This window comes from Annulohypoxylon maeteangense (genome assembly GCF_022496945.1).
Source record: "Annulohypoxylon maeteangense strain CBS 123835 unplaced genomic scaffold GGS22scaffold_9, whole genome shotgun sequence".
Taxonomy (NCBI): Eukaryota; Fungi; Ascomycota; class Sordariomycetes; order Xylariales; family Hypoxylaceae; genus Annulohypoxylon; species Annulohypoxylon maeteangense.
The window spans coordinates 1,495,231-1,514,720 of NW_025953256.1; the positions used below are offsets into that span (position 1 = coordinate 1,495,231).

General features: G+C 44.8%; 8 protein-coding genes across 8 annotated transcripts; 3 read left to right on the forward strand and 5 right to left on the reverse strand.

The window, feature by feature from the left end:
* Window positions 1–1,021: 1,021 nt before the first annotated feature.
* GGS22DRAFT_148306 (oxidoreductase) lies at window positions 1,022–2,787 on the reverse strand. The gene is made up of 4 exons (XM_047958979.1): window positions 2,440–2,787; window positions 2,151–2,376; window positions 1,816–2,085; window positions 1,022–1,751 (listed from the first exon to the last, which is right to left on the reverse strand). The coding sequence occupies exons 1-4, from the start codon at window positions 2,522–2,524 to the stop codon at window positions 1,385–1,387; spliced, it is 948 nt and encodes a 315-aa protein (XP_047818768.1). The 5' UTR covers window positions 2,525–2,787; the 3' UTR covers window positions 1,022–1,384.
* A 142-nt stretch (window positions 2,788–2,929) lies between these two features.
* GGS22DRAFT_148313 (uncharacterized protein) lies at window positions 2,930–4,502 on the forward strand. Its single transcript, XM_047958980.1, has 3 exons — window positions 2,930–3,236; window positions 3,306–3,393; window positions 3,462–4,502. The coding sequence occupies exons 1-3, from the start codon at window positions 3,198–3,200 to the stop codon at window positions 4,340–4,342; spliced, it is 1,008 nt and encodes a 335-aa protein (XP_047818769.1). The 5' UTR covers window positions 2,930–3,197; the 3' UTR covers window positions 4,343–4,502.
* Window positions 4,366–6,159, reverse strand: GGS22DRAFT_148318 (amidohydrolase). Its single transcript, XM_047958981.1, has one exon. The coding sequence runs from the start codon at window positions 5,808–5,810 to the stop codon at window positions 4,389–4,391; it is 1,422 nt and encodes a 473-aa protein (XP_047818770.1). The 5' UTR covers window positions 5,811–6,159; the 3' UTR covers window positions 4,366–4,388.
* A 2,699-nt stretch (window positions 6,160–8,858) lies between these two features.
* On the forward strand, window positions 8,859–10,647 carry GGS22DRAFT_189152 (uncharacterized protein; the record flags this gene model as incomplete). Its single annotated transcript, XM_047964806.1, has 3 exons — window positions 8,859–8,972; window positions 9,030–9,726; window positions 9,887–10,647. 3 exons carry the CDS (start codon window positions 8,859–8,861, stop codon window positions 10,645–10,647), a joined length of 1,572 nt encoding a protein of 523 aa, XP_047818771.1.
* A 103-nt stretch (window positions 10,648–10,750) lies between these two features.
* On the reverse strand, window positions 10,751–12,146 carry GGS22DRAFT_164695 (RNA-binding domain-containing protein; the record flags this gene model as incomplete). Its single annotated transcript, XM_047961575.1, has 2 exons — window positions 11,275–12,146; window positions 10,751–11,206 (listed from the first exon to the last, which is right to left on the reverse strand). Coding segments are annotated over exons 1-2 (1,003 nt in total), but the record flags the coding sequence as incomplete, so codon positions are not given.
* A 767-nt stretch (window positions 12,147–12,913) lies between these two features.
* On the reverse strand, window positions 12,914–15,104 carry GGS22DRAFT_148336 (heterokaryon incompatibility protein-domain-containing protein). Its single transcript, XM_047958982.1, has one exon. It carries the CDS (start codon window positions 14,860–14,862, stop codon window positions 12,946–12,948), a length of 1,917 nt encoding a protein of 638 aa, XP_047818773.1. The 5' UTR covers window positions 14,863–15,104; the 3' UTR covers window positions 12,914–12,945.
* A 307-nt stretch (window positions 15,105–15,411) lies between these two features.
* Window positions 15,412–16,960, forward strand: GGS22DRAFT_148355 (vitamin B6 photo-protection and homoeostasis-domain-containing protein). Its single transcript, XM_047958984.1, has 2 exons — window positions 15,412–15,752; window positions 15,806–16,960. Exons 1-2 carry the CDS (start codon window positions 15,573–15,575, stop codon window positions 16,835–16,837), a joined length of 1,212 nt encoding a protein of 403 aa, XP_047818774.1. The 5' UTR covers window positions 15,412–15,572; the 3' UTR covers window positions 16,838–16,960.
* A 31-nt stretch (window positions 16,961–16,991) lies between these two features.
* Window positions 16,992–18,394, reverse strand: GGS22DRAFT_148351 (cytochrome c and c1 heme-lyase). Its single transcript, XM_047958983.1, has 2 exons — window positions 17,496–18,394; window positions 16,992–17,425 (listed from the first exon to the last, which is right to left on the reverse strand). Exons 1-2 carry the CDS (start codon window positions 18,131–18,133, stop codon window positions 17,146–17,148), a joined length of 918 nt encoding a protein of 305 aa, XP_047818775.1. The 5' UTR covers window positions 18,134–18,394; the 3' UTR covers window positions 16,992–17,145.
* Window positions 18,395–19,490: the final 1,096 nt, after the last annotated feature.

Sequence of the window (19,490 nt, forward strand, 5' to 3'; positions counted from 1 at the left end):
AGCTAATCTAGACGACGAAGAGATGAAAGAGTTGCGCGTTCTAATACATAACCCCCAGCCCGACCTGATCATATGGGGACATCCTATCACAGGGTAGCATTATTGAATATTCATCGACGGTTTGCATCGCGACATCGCAACGTACTATTAGATGCAGAGATCCCTATTTCTTCGCGCGGGATGGAGAGCAATGACGTCGTTTTTAGAGATTTTTGTGTGTTTTGGCACTAAAATGACACAAACCCCTAATATATGCCCGATGTCACAACGTCGAGACAAAATGAGGTAAAGAAAGCTTTTCATTAAGATTAAATGTTACCAATATACCCGCCCCAGACAGACAAGGATACGACACAACCCCCTCCCGTACCTGCATTGAATAATATCCCTATCAACATTATTCATATTTCTACGCAGTAGTGTGCTGACACGTTCTCATTAGACAACTACGCAGCCTACGTAAGTCTGTACGACGCCATATGAGCTTGATATTGTCTAATTTGACAATGTCATCTTCTAGGAATTACCTAACTATGCGGTGAAGCTATCACGACTATCTACTAAGCACTTAGAAGATATCGCCGTGTTTTGTCGGACGGTCTTTTTTTAGACGTTGAAACCTTCTCTTCTAGTCAAGCTGAGAATCCTCCAAAGCGGCCTCATGTTAATTAACAGGTATGCATACGAGAACCACATGACCGAAGGATAATACGATAAAAACGTTTGGATTTGAGACTTCAAGTTTTACTGGTGGCTATGACTCCTAAAAAACCACCTCGGTATCAAAGCCATCAGTCGATATGTTGAGAGCGCACGGTCGTCCTGAGACAAAGCTAGTGAAAATGATAGTGTCATATAAACGAACGCCCGTGTGGGCTCGCTGGCGAACCGGGCAGCCGGGTAGGCGGAACATTCTCGGCCGAGTCGTTCCAATAGTTCCAGCACCAGCTCCAGTTCCCGTTCCATAACACTACTAAGTTAGTGACATTCCAAAATTTGAAAGAATGAAAAACCTCGGGTTAGAATAGACACGGCCTATCTACTCCGCTTCGATTTCGAATGCGTAATTCTATGGGCAATTGTTGGGAGTTCTCCCGCGGGGAGTCCGGAGTTTAATTATTACTGAAATCTTTGAAACACCCCTATTACCTATTCATTAGCCCCCTTTTACGCGACCACCATTTCTTCACTCTTTGGAAATATGTTTGGCTTCATCTCTACAACCAATGTCAACCATGGTCATTCCCTACGCAGCGCAATACTTACGATTCTTCAAAAAGTCCAAACTGGACCGCGGGTAACGGATGAACGATTTAAGAGGAGCGTGTCGGGTTGTTTTTAGCAAACTATGGGTTCTATTGACTCCCATTTCGATGATTTACATCTAGGTAACCTTCGATAGGACATCCTCGGTATACAACCACAACTCGCGAGCCAGCTCCTCGCTCTTTGCGGTTTTATCCAACTTATCATTGCTCAGCACTCCGACCGGCATATAATACGCCCCATTGACGAGTTCATTCCTACTCGCACCAGCCGCTACCCAAAGCTGACTTAGGCGACCTTTGTTTTCGTCCATTACGCTGATTCCCATCAGCCAGTTTGTGCCATACACCAAGGCTTTCCTCATCGTTGGCAGGTTATTGACGAGATCCGTTGCCACGACGCCAGGGTGAACGGAAACGGCTTTGATGCTAGGGTATCGACGAGCGATTTCGGCTGCATAGAGTATGTTCGATAACTTGCTTTGCCTATCGAATTTCTTCGGTCAATCCTTTCCTGGGAATGATGAGTTGTTGGAAGGATGTTTCTTACCCGTAACGTAAGCTAAACCCCAACATGGTCAAGTTTCCTTGTTTAGAACGGAGCGTATCGAATGCGATGCCGTTCTTTGGATGCATTTGCCAGCCAACGGATGTAAGAGATATTAGTCGAACATCTGAATCTGGTATCTCTGCCGTCTTCAGCATGATAGGTAACAGCCGTTTGGTTATCATGGCGTGAGCGAGATGGTTAACTGCAAAGTGTATCTCAAAGCCGTCTTCACTCACAGCTAGAGGCTCGTCCATAATACCGGCATTGCACCTATTCAGTATTAATCAGATATCCCTAGAGGAGACTTGGAATAAAACATGGGCAAGGTAACTAACATGAGTATGTCGAGGCGGGCATGCAGAAACTGATCGCAAGCTTTCTTTACTGATGTTAAAGATGCCATATCCATTTTGACGAAGGTCATCCCCACTGCTGGGTTCGATTTCTTTACGTCGGCGATTAGCGACTCTCCAGACTGCGCATTACGGCCGGTGAAATAGATGTGGGCGGGTTCGTGCTTCGCAAGGGCTTCGACTGATGCTCGTCCGAGGCCAGCAGTGCCTTTAAATAATTAGCCCAAGTACCCGGAAAACCACCAAGAGTGTGGTACTCATTAAGACGTACCGCCCGTAATGAATATGACCCTATTCCGAAGAGAAGGTATGTCCCTTTCAGGATCGAAATCAACAAACCCGGACATTGCCGGCATAGCGATGATATGGTTTCAAAAATTGCTATATTATGAAATTCCAATCCTGAAAACTCGAATTTCAAGGTTTCTCTGTGGTGCGGAAGTAATTGAGGTATGGTTTGGATTAGAGGGAATGTGTCTGCAGACACGAGAAGTTTTATACATTTCCTCCATTTTAAAAATCTCTCAGCTTATTCAATCTTCACTGTATAACAGTAACAAATATTTAGAGATATCACCTGTTCGGTTGACTCACTCGACTGCTACTACATTGTAACAATGGAGTTGGCGATGTCATGAGAAGTTCTGAAATAGGGCTAGCGGCGTATGCAGGATAAGCAGATGGCAGGCGCTAGGTGCGCTATTCCCGCCCCGGCTTAGGCGGTCCCCAGGCTGTGGACCGATTTAAGCTCCCGGGGCTAAGGTTTCCTAAAAGTAACAAAAACAGGAACAACTACGTGCATATATCTTCGATTCGGATAGTTTCTAGATGCCGAAGCGCTCTTTTTACCAACGTCCTTCATTCGTCCACCGTATTCTGTTAAAAGATGGATCTGTTTGAGCCGTTGACCGTTCACCGGAAGACGCCGAATAAGCAGAGTGCATAAATTAGTCCCGAACACCACGAAACCTGGACTTTGTGCTGCGAGACTTCGACATAGTTACCCGGTAATGCTGCCAATTCTACAAAATGGCGTATCGGATTTCTGAAATGGAACAGCTTCGCGAGGTAAAGTTTCCATTTCATATATCTATTAATAATTATGCCCTCCTAAAACATGAATTTAATCATCCTTAGGCGCGAATAAAGGACGACAATTGGACTGGCCTGTCCGATGCAGCCGAGAGAAGGAAACGACAAAACCGCCTACATCAGAGAACTTGGCGTAAGTTAATGACCTAGTTAGATATTACTGAGTTTTAGTGGTGTCTGTAGGTACTTATACCACTATAGGTCGTAAAAAGACAGCGCAACGAATGCCTAAAAACCAGCACCAGCTCCATCCCAAAGAAACTAGAGGAAATGAATCTTATAGCCCAACAAACTCGTCTTCGCAGGATGGAGATAGCTCGCTAACAGAAGTCATACATCTTCTCAGAGCTCATTCCTGCCGACCACTCCACCTTTACAATCAACTCAAGCCTTTTACTTATTGGGAGAGGCTTGATGCACAATTGAAGCATCCGAACGTGGCTAATGACCTATACTCACGCCTCGCGTATAGCTCAGCAAGTGCTTCACGAGATCAAGAACCAGCCATCCCTCCCATGATTTCATATCTTGATAGCCACCATCAGCTTAGTGCAACTATTCCAGACTTTGCCTTTCCCATATCCGCAGATCACCGTCTCATTGTGTTAATTCAATACAACGTACTTCGAGCACTCATAACTAATATGACCATCTTGTCAATTCTCCACCGGATACCACTGGAGTGCGGTGGCGCCCTAAATATTGGAAATTTACCGTCTGCCCCTGATAGCATCCCCCCTTCTTTTGAATCAACACCACTCCAGAAACAGATTGCACACGATGTATGGATAGATACCTTCCCTTGGCCAAATATGCGGGACAATTTGCTCCTGAATCGTGGGAAGTACGATGAAGATGATCTGTGTATGGACATCGTGGGTGGCCTCTACGAAGGGTTTGACGAAGTGGCCACGAGGGGCATAATAGTCTGGGGCGAACCCTGGTCTGAGACTGGCTGGGAAGTCAGCGAAGGCTTCGCAACAAAGTGGTCATTTTTACTGAAAGGATGTCACACTCTAGTTGAATCAACTAACAGATGGAGAGAGGCTAGGGGAGAAGAGCGGTTAGTGGTAGATGTATGAAAACTTTGACCTTTTTTCGTATATTTACAACACACTCTGCCTATTATTACAACTCTTCTCCCCAAGGACCAACTCCAGGCCCCTTCAAAATCTTCCCTCCTTTCCATACCCAACCAATATTCGCTTTTTCTTGCAGTATTTTCACGTCCTCTACCGGATTTTCAAGTAACCCAAGTACATCAGCCTCATAGCCAACCTTCAGCTGACCGGTCTTTGGGGCCTGTCCCCCTACACTTAAGGGGCCATTAGCGGTAGCGGCCTTAATCGCCTCCAGGTTACTCAAGCCAGCTTGCACTGCATAATCTAGTTCCATCGCCATATTAAATCCCGGTGGTGTGTCAGTACCTAGTGCAATCGGCACACCGGCCTCAATCGCTAATTTATAGGCCGCCAAATGGTTTTTACCACATAGCTGGGCCTTCTCCCACTGCTGTCGCGACAGGCCCTTTCCGCCCGACTGTAAGAGCATATCGACGATAGTCCGCGTAGCAATCCACACCGTCCCCTTTTCTTTAATCAAATCAACACACTCTTGATCCGCAAACGAAACATGTTCCACAGTCGTAACGCCCGCCTCAACCGCCGCCAAAATCCCCGGTTTCCCATGAACATGCGCAGCCACAGCCCTATTCTGCCTCGTCGCCTCCTCAACAATGCACTTCAACTCCTCGGGGCTGAACTGCGCATACAACGGGTTATCATCCCTTGACATAACCCCCCCACTCGCCAGTACCTTAATACACCGCGCGCCCCTCCGAATCTGCAACCGCACCGCACGTCTGCACTCGTCAACCCCATCCACAATAACACTCATCCCCGTCCCAAACTGGCCGGCTGATATACTCGCCACACCGAGATTCAGCAACACGTCCCCGGCAGGCAGGCTAAACACATCCCCATGTCCCGCCGTCTGGCTTAGACACGCGCCAGCACTGTACACATTCGGCCCAACAATCGTCCCATCATCAATCGCGCGCGCAACCTCGCACCCGAACCCCGCGACGTCCCGCAGAGACGTGTATCCCCGCTGGATCGCCTCCCAGCACCCGCGCGTCAGCCGCGCCCCCGCGGCCGCCGGGTGCTCCGCGATGAACCCCGCGTAGCTGTCGCTGCTGTCCTCCGACTCGCTTTCGCCTCCGAAGTGCACGTGGCAGTCCCAGAGCCCCGGCATTAGGTACGGCACTGAGTACCGTTTTACGTGCGGCGCGGAGGTGTATTCCGCTGGGATGCCGGATTGCGCGCCGGTCCAGATGATTAGTTTGGCGGAGATTACGAGCGCGGCGGAGGGGATGGGGGGCGAGGAGCCGGGGATTAGGAGGTCTGTTGTTATGATTGTGTAGCTGGGTTGGAGTTGGGAGTTAGTGAGTGCGTCGTCGCGAGGCGGCCTTATCGCGATGCCGAAGCCTGTGGAGAAGATCCGGCTTGGGAGGGCTTCGGGACGAGGCTGCTGGGTTGTGCGTTTGGTCATTTTGGGGTCTGGGTTTAAAGTTGTTTGGGCCTGTCAATTGATGCTTAGAGTGGGTTTAAATGATATAGATTGGAGGGCATTTCGAGGAGTAATGTCTGGATTCGTGGATTGGTGAGGCGGAGTAATGCGACGGTTCAGTGCGATAACGCCTGATATGGAAGGTCAGGGGTAAACACATCCATGATGACACTGGGGTACGAGATACGGCAATTACTACCTTGGTAGGTACCTATGAATTATCACCATGTAATGGTATGCCATAAGCTGAATTAAGACCTCTTTAACATAGATTTTATTCCTCATTATGCCTCGAAAGGTTCATATATACGGCAGTAAACTTATTTTAAAATATCTACATAGGTATCTTAGTCTATTTGCGAAGATTTCATGTTCACTATGACGCGAGATCTTCATCTGAACGCCTTTATACTTCAACATCGTCTCAAACAATAGCCAGATAGCCGATTTAAACAATCACCAATTTTCGATTCTTTATTGTGTCGATACAAGAGATCGCCAAATAACAAAGATAATGGGCAGATATAACAATACCTTTGACTAATACACATAAGGCACACAAGGGCATTGTCTCTATTGTATATGCATATAACTCCCCCCTGGGTAAAAAGATCACATTTATGTCTTAGACTAAACGTAAGAGAAAGCTCTTGCTGGAGTAGACCACCAGCATGGACTTCGAGGATATGGATCAATGCGGCCGCGGCTGTGCCAGGGTAAGCCAGACGGAACTCCTATACTTGCAGCTGAAATATCGAAGAGATGAGCAAGAGCCGGTCAAGGACTGCCATCAATGCGATACGCAATTTCGGCTTCAGTGTACCCATCTCTCATCAGCTCAGTGTGCTGAATTGAAACCTGCAAGATACGAAGCTAAAGCCGAGGAAACCCGCGATTCCATCTATGTTTATGAGTGTAGACATCTCTACAATAATGAAGGCCGTGTAAGAATCAGGGCCCCTGGGACAAGGAAGTATCGGAAAGGGATGTGTACTGAATGCTGGAGTAAGTTGATATGGGATGGAAGGGCAGTCCGGAAAGGTAAGTTGAAAGGTGCTAGAAGACCTCCCAAGAAGAGAAGTGGGAATGCCGGTAAGCCAGATGGAAGTAAGTCGATTAGAAAGCCGAACAAGCCCATTCAGAGGAAGGAACTGGTGAGATGGGTTCGTAGAGGCCCGATGAGAGGTAACATTCAGCAAAACGAAGAGACGGTTGTGTTATTCTAAGATCGAACGGTAGGTAGATAGTGAGCTTCGTTGATAAATACTAATATTTTCTTGTGAATGTTCTCAGGAAATCATATTATTCATTTTCATTGAGAAACTTTTTCTTACCCCTTTACTAATGATATCTTAGCACTGTGAAATGGCTATATATGTTAACTGTGAAAATATTCATTACCTCTTTGCCCTTTATATGTTGGTGGTATGAGAAATTGAAATTGACATTAAACCTATTGGCTACGGGGGATATTGTTTTTTGCCTGTTTCACTCAACGCAAGTTAACTTACATAATTACCTACTAGGATCAAAATACCTAATTCCTTGATATAAGGACCGAAATGTTAAGATGAATGTCTAAGATTAATATAATCAGGTTAACAATATAAGTAACATTTATCTTTTTAATTCGATATCATCGCTTAAATGTCAACTATCGTGGATTTCTCTTTTTCGAGACTAGTGTTACTTTCGTTCTTTTTCAGAACTCACTTTCTGCCCATATCGTCGCCGTCGTCGTTGTTGTCGCCGTTCTTTACCAGCGTTTTTCTCGTTAACTCTTATTGCTTCTGCCGTTTTTGTCATTATTGTCTCCGTTAACCTTACGACGCCGATTTCTCTATTCTCGTTAACTTCTCTTTTCCACGTTCGCCGTCTTCATTGCCAGACGCAGGTTGCACTTCCCCTACTTTATACGCGTTTTTATAACTAACCCTAAATGGCGTGGATCATACTAGTATTTACAACGAGGCAAGGCTTACTGAAATGAAAAGAAAAAATATATTACCTTAACTAGTACATGTCGTCAACTCCTTAATAGCTGATAGTGCTTCAAAGAGTAGTGTACAATAGCTTCTTAGATACCTCTAAAACTGTTCAATTATTACATACTACCTATGTATTATGTAACATATATTATGAATTATCGATCATCGAGGAGCAGTACAGATTTTAATGAAGCTGCCGGATAGATTAAGGGGTTATACACCTAAGTTGCCTATCTAGTCTATCGAAAGTCCTAAATAACCTAACTGGATATACTCTATAATAAATTATCTGCTAATAATAATAATAATTTGCTTGTTTAAGCCTCTAATAATTAGATCTCGCAGATACACGGTTTGTTTCGGTGAACCGAATATCTAACCTAAGTACTAAGTAGTCGAGACTTATCATAAGAGAATAACTAGTACATTGCATTTACCGACCTGCGTACTTAGATACTTGATCGGGCGTGTTACTGGTCGTTTTATTCCACAAGATCGTGGACTTTGCCGCCTTATATAATAATAGCTATTGGGAAAATCACCAGGGAAGATGAGCTAGATACCTACTTACTTTCCACTCACCATACTTACGTCTTCTTACCTATCAATTCTTGTTTTTCTCATCTCCTACCCTAATTTCTACCTTTATGCCAACCCATTGTGATCTTGAATCCTCTCCTTCTCAACTGCAACCATTAAGGTCTACCAAAAAAACAATTCCCTGACTTACTGGTCAAATCCCCATTCCCAATGTTGTTCAGTACCACTCTTTGATATTGAACATCCCCATTTTACTACCCGATTATCAAATCGACCGATCACTAAGCTAGCCATCGACACCTTCTTTCTCAAAGCTCAAGGATTCCAGGTAGTACGGTTGCTACCTTCTTATTGACTCGCCTACCAGTCAACTAGGTAGACACCTGCTACCTATAAATTTCAATTACTAACCGACTCTTACCTCCTATCATTCTCATTAACATCCTATCAAATCCACTCAACAAATCTCTTGATCGAAGCCGATCAAAAAACGACTGGCAAGATGTCTACTCAGGAAGAAGTGAAGAGTATCGTCGAGTTTCCTGCCGCCGATGATCCCCTTGCCCACCAGGCATCGAAGAACGATGAACTTTATTTCTTCATGCTTCCTCTCGAAGTAAGTATATTACACATGAGTTATTACAGTTTATTCAATTAACTAATTCCTTTTTAGATTCGGCTCATGATTTATGAATACGTCGTTGCCGTCGCGAAGCCAATCCTACCGGAGCAAGTGACCAAGCGAGCCAACAAATTCTTTCCGAGTCAATCTATCCTTTTTCCTGCCATTGCCTATAGGAATAGCAATGATCCGTTAGACGTCATTTCCCTAGCACGTGTTTGCCGAAGAATTTACCACGAACTGGAAAAATTCCCCGTCTTCTACCGCGTCAACACGTTCTGTTTCGAGTGTTTCGAAGATCTTCATGTGTTCCTATCGGCCATTACCCCTAAGCGAAGGGAGATGATTCGATACATTACATTGTTCATCTATTCCCAGTCTCAGAGTAAACTCAACATCTTTCGACCCAACTTTCCGGAATGGGCTTTCATTCCCCATCATAGACCATCTGGCCACACCAAGACGTTCCTCATGTCTCTGCTCACCCAATGCAAAGACCTCAAAGAACTTCGTCTTATACTGAATCACCGGGTTTCAGCCGCGCATATGATGGCCCTTTCAAGAGTACCTATTGATAGACCCTCGGCGTGGAATCTTCCCTACATTCGGGTGCGCACAGGCATCTTACCAGAAGACTTCATGTTTGGGGATGCCTATAATATCCCAAGTTTAGTTATTCGTCATGTTCATAACACAGGAGTCGCTGACCAGGAGAGGTTACGTGCGATGAAACAGTTCAACATGAAGAGTAAGTTTTTCCTTCAACCTGGCTATTCCCATTGCCCCGACCTTGATTCACTCTCTTCATTCCCATTCACGATCCTTCTCGGTTTCAACTTTAGTTTAACGTATTCTCATCTTACTGCTTTTAATAATCACGAGTTGCTGCTAATGATTATATTGTCTAGTGTTCGAACGTAGAAATCTCGTCAACCCAACCGAAGATGAGTTTCCTTCATGGTATGTGCGATTGGGCAGCAAGGATCTAGTCGAAGAAGCAATCGGTGCTGCGAACATCGACTTCCCCGGAGAACTCCGAAAGAGCCAGAACCGCTTTGATCATACCATAGGTCCCGTATCGTCCCGAACTAGACGCAAGAACACTACGCTCAACCCTTCGACCGGTGCCCTGACGCGTGAGCTGCCGAAATACGGTGCCGATGGAGTAGCAGTACAATGGAATTACACGGTCATTGGAGTTCGCCGGGACGACTATTTGGGCATGGAATGTAACTTGGAGTATTGGACGCCTACCAAGGATCTTGGAACCTCGTGGGAAACTGTCGACAAGGTGGTGACGACACCCTCGGGTCATACCAACCTGTCCCGGTTTTACCTTAGTATCTTACGCAAGTTTAAATATAAGGTACCTCGCGATCCCAAAGCCAATCTCCAAGAGCTCGACAGTATGCCTTCCCCCGACGATGTTTTCAAGACTCTAGGAGGTCTCAAAAGGGTAGTCAATGTCGCCTACAAGGACAAGGCTCCATCTTCGCATAACAAGTGCCTCAATAACTGGGCCAAAGTGATGGAGAAATGGAAATCGACCGTGGAGAAACTTGAGAAGGAGGTAGCAGCTGAGGCCGAGAGAGAGGCTAAGAAAGAGGCGAAGAAAGAGGTGAAGAAGCAGAAGGACATGGAGAAGCAGGGTATTCCGAAGCAAAAATAAGGGACTATGGGGATGGCGACAGAAACGCGAAAAAAGGAAGGCCAGTCAACAGTCACGAGGATATGGGGACGTGGAGTATTTGAGAGTACCGAACGATACTCGAGGGCATTGAGGAGGAGTGCCTATTGTTTGATCGACTCGTTTGTGTTTGTGTTTGCGTTTTATTTGATTTCTTTCATAGCCCTACACAAGTCGCAAGATAGGGAACCGGGCTGACGATGGATTTTCTTCAAAGAAATTCTCGTTTTGCCCCGGGTACCAACCGTCAGGGGCGAGACATTGTCGTGTATGTATTCAATCAACGTCTGTTTTTCACTCTACCTGCTCCGCTGGCTTATCTGCGTCATTGCCATTGAGATTATCCCTCTCCTGCCATTTACGAGACCGTCCGCTGGCGAGGTTCACCTTCAAATTCCCGCCGCTAAATTCGGTACCATTAACCGCCTCCATAGCCGCTTGGGCTTGTTCCGGCGTAGCAAAGTCCACGAAGCAGAAATCATGATTGCCAGGCCTTGAGCGGGCTGATTCGTGGGCCGTGATTCTCTTGCTGATCGCCTCACTACGAACACATTGAATTAGGATGACTTAGGTTTCATTAAAACCAAGGACTTGGAAGCGTAGACTTACACCTGGAAACCCTTGAATACCTCACTGATCTCCGAGAAATTCGTCGCTTGGTCATGCATCCTGGGCAAGCCGCCAACGTACAGACGCTGGCCAGAGAAGTCCTTCGTATACCGTAGACTGTCCTCTCCCGACTCTGGAGCCTGCTCACCACGGGGACTGCCACCGTTCCTCTCGCCAGACCAACGACCCCAACGGTCCATGCTTGAAGAATTTTGCCTACCACCGGAAGGACCGCCTTTTGGTACGCATGGGCGGCACTTGACCTCCCTGCCGAGTAGTAGCTTTCCCTCAAGTTCAGTCATGGCACGGTCAGCAGACTCACGGTCTGGGAACTCGACGAAGCAGTAGCTGGGGTTCCGGCCGGTGAAGTGGTCAATAGACATGTGTATAGACTCAAAATTCCCGAGATCGTTGGCCTTGAGAATCTCCTCGATGTCGTCTGGCTTAGCCTGGTATCGTAGGTTACCTATATAAATACGGCGTCCCTCGGCGATGGCCTTCGCGGCCCCACCCTCATCAGACTGGGGTTTTCTATTCGTCCTCTCGCGATCAAAAGGACGGCTTCCGGGGGTCCAGTCATTCCTCTGTTGACGCTCACGCCTAGCTTCTCCATCGCCAGGAGCGGTACCGGCATCCTTTGTTCTCCACGACGAAGTTGCTAGGCGGTTCTGATAGGGGGCCCTGGTATTCTTAGCCTGCGATGGATCAGAGGCTCCCATCCTCCAGCTTGACGCGTTCCTCCAGTTATCCGAAGCAGACATTCTGATTATCTGTCCAATTCTAATCGTTTTTTTGCGACGGACGAACGAAAGCCCAACTCCAATTCTGATGGGCGTAGTCGGAGAATTTGAGATGATTGGCAGAGATTTCCGGAACTAGTCAAGATGTGTGGAGTCAGCTAGTAAAATCTATCCCTTTATTAGAAGAGACTGTCCGGAAAATGCTATCATGTCCTAGCCATGTTTAATTGGTCTGGACACTTTATTTGGAATCCGGGTTTAGCCCAATTTTTTAGCCACCACTAGATTAAATTGCCATCAAGGTATCTAGGTAGACATTCCATCGCTTTACATGTACCTACTTTACTTCCACCTCAAAGTCCAATATTAAGTCTGTGATTTTATCAGTAATGTTCTTATTCATAAGTCTTATATGAGAAATGGGAATCCCCAGTATTTTAATTAGTATAAATCACAGGGGTTTCTAACTTCGAATCTCTCATTATGCCAAATGAGAACAATCAAATTTGACAAAATGGCATAAAATACCATATCCAATAAGGCAGTCCCTTATTGGCTCATAGGAATTCGAGTATCTTAAATAAATGGGGACAATTTTTGAATAGGGGTTATGACATATGATGGCCAAATCTCGCCTTCATCAGCGAGTTTCTTCTGCGCTCTCACTGTGTCCTCGATCGCTGCTTTAGGGTCGACGTACGCGATAATTAGCGTCTTACATCGCGAGAGGCGTCTATTAGTAAGCGTCTCAAGCCTACAACGCCACTTTGTCAGCGTCTTCTTGAGTATTTGGGAAAGTAGCGCGCTAGGAGGTGTAGCAAATGATGTTATGGGGTGCCGTAAAAGTCCCTGTCGTTCCATACGTTAACACCTGCTGCGAGACGTGCTACTATGCAATAATGTCGGCCTGGAAACGACTCGTATCATAGTCTTAGACAATATTTATACGGTTGACTTGAAAAGCTGGTTGTTCATTAGATCTGCGATGTTCCACCATCAAAAATGATCTTATAGGGGATGCATAGGAATCACCGATCATTTCGAACTCGAAGTCAGACCAGTTCAGTAAAGTGGGATGATTGGTAACTCGTTTTTCCCCTCCCACGTCCCCTGAGAGGCATGAAAGTAAAGGTTTCGCTCTAGCGATTGCTGACTGCCGAGTTTCTCGAAATAATAAATATCTCGTCCGAGCTGCGCTCCACTTTTCTCTGATTTCATCTGGTCTCACGCCAGCGCTGCAGACCATATCGCCAACGTAAGTATGCGACGGACCAATTCCCAGTTCAATCTGGGAAGTCTCTTGCTGACCAGAATATGTAACAGGTAGTATGGAAAACACCAATCGACCTTGCATCATCGTTGAAACTTCTTCGATGTAGTCTGCGATCTTCGCAGGTAGTTTCGGTCTCGCCCACCCGGCTTCCCCTCCCACCATTATATAAAGTAGCTGGACTAAGATCATTTCCGTCTCTTCATCGCTCAAATATGTCCTGGATTTATTGGCCATTACTTGCTCTTTAGCCCATTCGAGGAGATCATTTATCCATGAAGTTGCAATAGCATGATCTGTATCCTTAGGAAAACACCTAAATATGCATGCAACTGATCCTATATAATAGGCATCGGGAAGTACTAGCGTTGCTTTGGGTGTCTTGTGGGCGGTAATATTTAGATCATCATACAGGTTTCGAATTGGTACTCGTATCTTGGGTAGACGCCAATCTGGCGCCCATGAACAATGCCCTCCCAAGCGGGAACCATCGGCTCGGGTGATAGCCTCCGTCAGGAATCTACCGAGACATTCATTTCCTCTCCCTCTTAGGTGCACAGCGCTCGAGGCCATCGAAAAACCACACTCATCGAAAACCTCCTCTACGCTTTTCGTATAATCAACATCGATGACTATTTTTTCGCCGTTATGCCCGCCGGCCCCGAAAGCAACGTCCTGTGCAAGTCCCGCAATAGCGTAGATTATATCTCTAGGATCTGAACAAGCTGCATCTGAAAAATCGACCAGAAGTTCGATTATTTCTTGCCTATACCCTGAAGCTAGACCTACGTGGGATTCCCAGCAACGTTTGAAGACTTGTATCAGGATTTTACTTCTGGTAACCAATTCCCAAGGTAATGCTGCGGTGGCCAGCAGAACCCTGAGCCATGGAACGGTATCTTTTCCACAGAAAAGGGTGACGTTTGGATTCAGCGAGGCTTCCTGAATGATCCAGCGCCTACTAAACCAAGGGAGACGGACGATTCCATCCAATGCCCTTTGTATGTCTTGGATCTCACGGTCGTTGGCTTCCTTCATAGAGTTCGTACTATGCAAACGCTGGGTCGAAAGTGCGATATTTCTCACATGAACAGAACCCTCCTGGCTATTACCGAGCCAAACCAACACAGACGAGGCACCACGATAAATTTGCGCCATTCGCGGTATTTGCTTCTCCTTTTCACGATTGTCGGATTGGTTAATACATACCGCATCGACCCAGAGATGTCGGACTTCAGTTGGCAACCTAAAACGAACTAACGCATCACGAAGATTTGCGGTGATTTTCACGGATGAAGTTTCGTCGATGATAAGTTCTTCGTTGAAAATAGGTTCTCCCCAGGTATAAGAGACAGCGTCGAAGAATAGATCCGAGTCTAAATCCACATGACGCAGAGTGGCATGTAAAGGGGCACCTGAATTTATCGCTGGTTGAAGATCTAGTACGCGCGTATGTATATTCTTAGCGAGAGGAAGGTATTCATATGGTGGCAGTGCTTCTTTTTCGACATTTCCCGATATGATGTGAGATTGAAGCTTTAGGGTATTCGTTATGTTTGCTGAGCTAGCCATTTCCATGAAAGAATTTAGGAATCTAGAAATAAATAACCGTACATTGAATAATTCAATTCAAGTTCTATTCTTCGTAAGAAGAACCAACTTGGTTCTTAGGTCGGAACATTTCTGTTCCGACCCAAATATTTGGTGCCTGGCCATATTTGTTGGTCCCAGCCAGATAAAGGAGTAATTGTACGGGGAGGGAGTGAAGATGATAGGCTGTTTAAGTTCAAGTTGACAGAAATTAAGATTGAGGAAAAAATAATGAGGAAAAGGCATTCATAAGGTTTACGTAATCAACAATCGGTGCCGATCCGTAATTGATGTAAGGGATTAGGTACGACATTGAGGCTGAGAGTCCACTGATAACCGGTACATCTAGTACCTGAAATAGGACACCTATAGGTGCATCTAGACACAAATTAGGTGTGGTACAGCCCTAGAGCACTTTAGTTAGCAGTTGACCTGTAAATAAAACGTGGGGCAATGGCGGGGTACACGGGTAACATGTGCTATTTCGTCAACTGTTTTACTGCTATTATGCTTGCTTGCTTTAAACTTCAACTTCAACTTCAACTTACACGTTGGTGCACGAAATTCTTAAACGTTCTTTTACACCACGCGAAAAGGAAAATAACTTCGTCATTAACTATATAACGCTTTGAACTACAATCGTGAGAACTTTCTCGATAAACATTTCTTTGCTTTCCCATAACGAAACAGACGAAGCGATGCCTCCAAGGCTTCTAGAGGCCTGTAACGATTCTGGCGCATCACAGACCTATGATGAGAATGGGAAGCCGCTCGTCCCAAAAACAATACAAAACTATGCTGCTGAACTCATGGACGTATTTCTTCCTGTCGGCTACCCGGATTCTGTGACAGCTGATTACACGCCTTATCAAGTTTACGTATGCCTTATTGCTACATTGCTTTTGCGACCAAGTACTAATACACCTTCCAGGATTCCCTTCAGGCCTTCTCCAGCACTATTGCAGGCCTACTTTCATCCCGAGCTGTACTTCAGGGCTTCGGTGTCGGAGAATCAGGGTCATCAGCCACTGCAGCAGTCCTCCTGACAGTGCTACAAGAATCCACTGGACGCTTAGCCACCATCCTATTCGCCCATCGCTGTGGCCAGGCAATTCAACCCGAGTGCAAGTTCTACCGCTTTCTTGCCGATATCGTAAATGACGCAGCGCTGTTTCTCGACGTTCTTGCGCCCGCGTTACCGACCTACCCCAAAGTTTTAGCGCTTTGTGCTGCCGGTATCCTACGCGCCCTCTGTGGAATCTCTGGTGGTGCTGCCAAAGCTGAGCTCAGCGCTCATTTCGCCAAGAATGGAAACCTCGCCGAGCTGAATGCTAAGGATGGCAGCCAGGAGACCGTGATTAGTCTTCTGGGCATGTTAGTCGGCAGTGTGTTCCTAAAGTTCGTCCATGGACGTAATGCCGTCCTAGCTTGGATGGTTATTCTCGTCAGCATTCATTTATGGACGAATTATCGCGCTGTGCGTTCAGTGCAGATGCGCACTCTCAACAAGCAACGACTGACCATCATGTTGAAGGAGCTTAATGCTCACAGGGCTAGGGTTCCGGATGGGATGGTGGATTGGCTCCACCCAAACGAGATCGCGGCCAAAGAGAGTATTCTCTTTTGGTCCAAACCCAAGATATCTTTTGCTGATAGACTCCCCGAAGACGGCGACATTACGCCTGACGATCTTTCGGAATTTACCAATGTTCCGTACGTTATCGTGACGCGGAACGAACATAAGACAATTTGGCTCAAACAGCACGCAAAGGATATCGATGTCATCACAGCTTGGGCACAGGCCTGCAGTCAGCAGCCCTATATCCCAAGTATATGGTATCGATCGTTGAAGCGAGCTGGCTGGGACGTGCAAACAAATGCACTTGAGACTGGATCACGTATCCGTATTGTGGTAGACGAGGGCTCGGGGTCTGGTGATGAGGAAAACAAAAAGGAAATCTGAGTAGGAAAGGGGGTGTCTTTACAACATAGGGCGTAATGGAAGGTGGTCTGGCTTGTACCTACGATACCCTTGGGACTTTTTATGCTTTCTGGGAAATGGCCTTGGGCGACAGCCCGAGCAAATGGAAATCAATGATCACAAGACTACACATGTGTTAAAATGTAGTATATGAATGGCGATGCCTCTATACCTACCTATCTATACCTATACCGGTACGCCTTGCTATAACGAATCTCGAACCACGTATGCTCGTAATATACATAAACCTCTATCATAAACACCCTCACCTTACTCCCAACCAAATCCTTCTATACCAGACCAGCAGCACGCATAGCCCGCATTTTAACCCCTTCCCAAGTATTCAGCTTCGGTCGAACATCGAGGTAAAACGACAGCTTCCCAGCGCCCCCACCACCATTACGCCCGGCATAGAAGTCGATAATATACTCAATCTCCTTCCCGCACCTATCCACAACCCAATCATGTCTATCAAACGGGGCCTGGTACCCCAAGAGCGTATTAATCCGGGCCTTCGGCGACATATTCGTGCTCAAGCCCGAGAAGGAATGTAAGCGCGGGCCGCCGCAACTATACCGCACCAACATCTGTTAGTAGACGAACGGGTATATACAATACAGTCCGGAATGGGAAAACGTACTCAGAGCCCCGAAGCCAAGGCTCCTCCCACTCCTTGATCTCCGCCCAAGCGCGTTCATTCACCGCATTATGGATCGGCACAACGGTGCGCATATCCGCGGCGCGCGGATCGTGGCCCTTGCGCTTCATCGCCTCGAAGAACATCCGCTCCGACGGGTATATCCAATTCCCCGAGATTTCATCCGCGCCCGTTTCTTGCTCTGTGTTCGCGGGACGGTCGGTTGGCTCGCCGGGTTTCGAGGAGCGTGGGATCGTGGAGATTACGCGGTCATTGGCGAGGGGGGAGGAGGGGGGTTTGGCGTGCTGCTGGTTGGGTGTGCTGGAGGACCAGAAGGGGATGTGGGGGAGGTAGGAGGTCCATGATGAGGAGGACGGGGTCGGCGCGGGATGGGGTGGATTTTGCGCGGGCGCTGGGAGAGCTGCTGTGCGGGCTTGTTGCGTCCAGACTTCGCGCGCTTTGTGGTCGACGGGACAGGTTTCGGCGTCCGCTTTCGATATCGTGTTCGGGATCGTTGGATGTGATGGGGGCAGTGATTGCGACCCCTCCGGACTAGCTGCTCCTGCTTGTGACATCCACGCCTCCCGGCTCTTATGGTCGACCGGACATGCGGATTCCGGCTGGTCCTTAGCATCCACCATGTTTATAGAAACCCAATGCGTTGATGCAATCTCGGAGATTCGTACTACCAGGAAGAATTGAGTTACAAAACTGGTGTTGAGGTCATTTTCGGCCGGCGGATTCTTCAGAAGCTAAAAGACATGACTAAAAATTCTAAAAATTCTTAGGTCGCGCGTCGCATTGGAAACTTTTTTATGGGGACTTCACCTGCCAAATCGGAATGCGCCGATTGAAAACCGTGTAGAGGGGAACTGACAGCTGGGCAGTTTACCGGGTAGGCAGGTGCGGACGGCGGACCATAAGGACAAATCCGCTAACCCGCCAATTCAATTAATGTATTAAAAAATATACTATATAAATACAGTGTACGACGAAAATATACTATGCTTTGTAATTCAAGGATTAAAAGGCTTATAAATTATAATACGTATAAGTAAATATTTATTAAATAAATATAATAAGTTTTTTTATTTTTATAAAGATATTAAAAAAATAAATATTTATTTAATAATATTATAATAATTATTAATTAAATTAAATTTTATTATATTTAAATATTTAATAAATAAGTAAGTATATAATCGTTATTTATCGTAATATTAAAAGTTATAATAATGAAAATAAGTTAATTTAATTATTTTATTATGTTATTTAAACTTTTAATTATATTAAAATAAGCGAAAATTTTTATATTCGAACGTAAAGAAAAAGTAATTTAATATGTTATTAGTTTAAATTTTAAATTATTATTAATTTAATAATTAATTAAGTAACTTTTCGAAAATAAATAAGTAAATAAAAAATATATTAAATATAAAAGTAAAAAGTTTTAATAATAATTTTTTAATAATAAAAAGGATAATTTTATAATTAACGAATAAAATATTAATTATTTAATGTTTTTTTTAAAAAATAAGGCTTTATTTAATAAGGTTTTTTCGAATCCGGTTTTAATATTTTTTTTTATTAACGTAATTTTTATTTATTTTTACTTTTATTTTTTATAATTATACCTTTATTTTTAATTTAATTTTTTAATAATTATAATTTTTTATTTTATTTCGTGTTTATTTAAGTAATAAATGATTATTTATATATTTTTAATTTTTTTATTATTCGTTTTATATAAATAATAATATAATTTCGATTTATTTTAATTTAAAATATTTATATATTTTTATATATTATTAAAAACCTTTTAAACGTTATTAAATGTAATTTAAATACGTTTTTAATAAAAAACATAATTTTCTTTTATTTTTATAATTTAAAATAATAATTAAAAAATTAAATTATAATATATTTTCGACGTTAATAAAAATTTATTAAGTAAAATTAATATTATTATTTATAATATCGTTATTATTATTATTATTA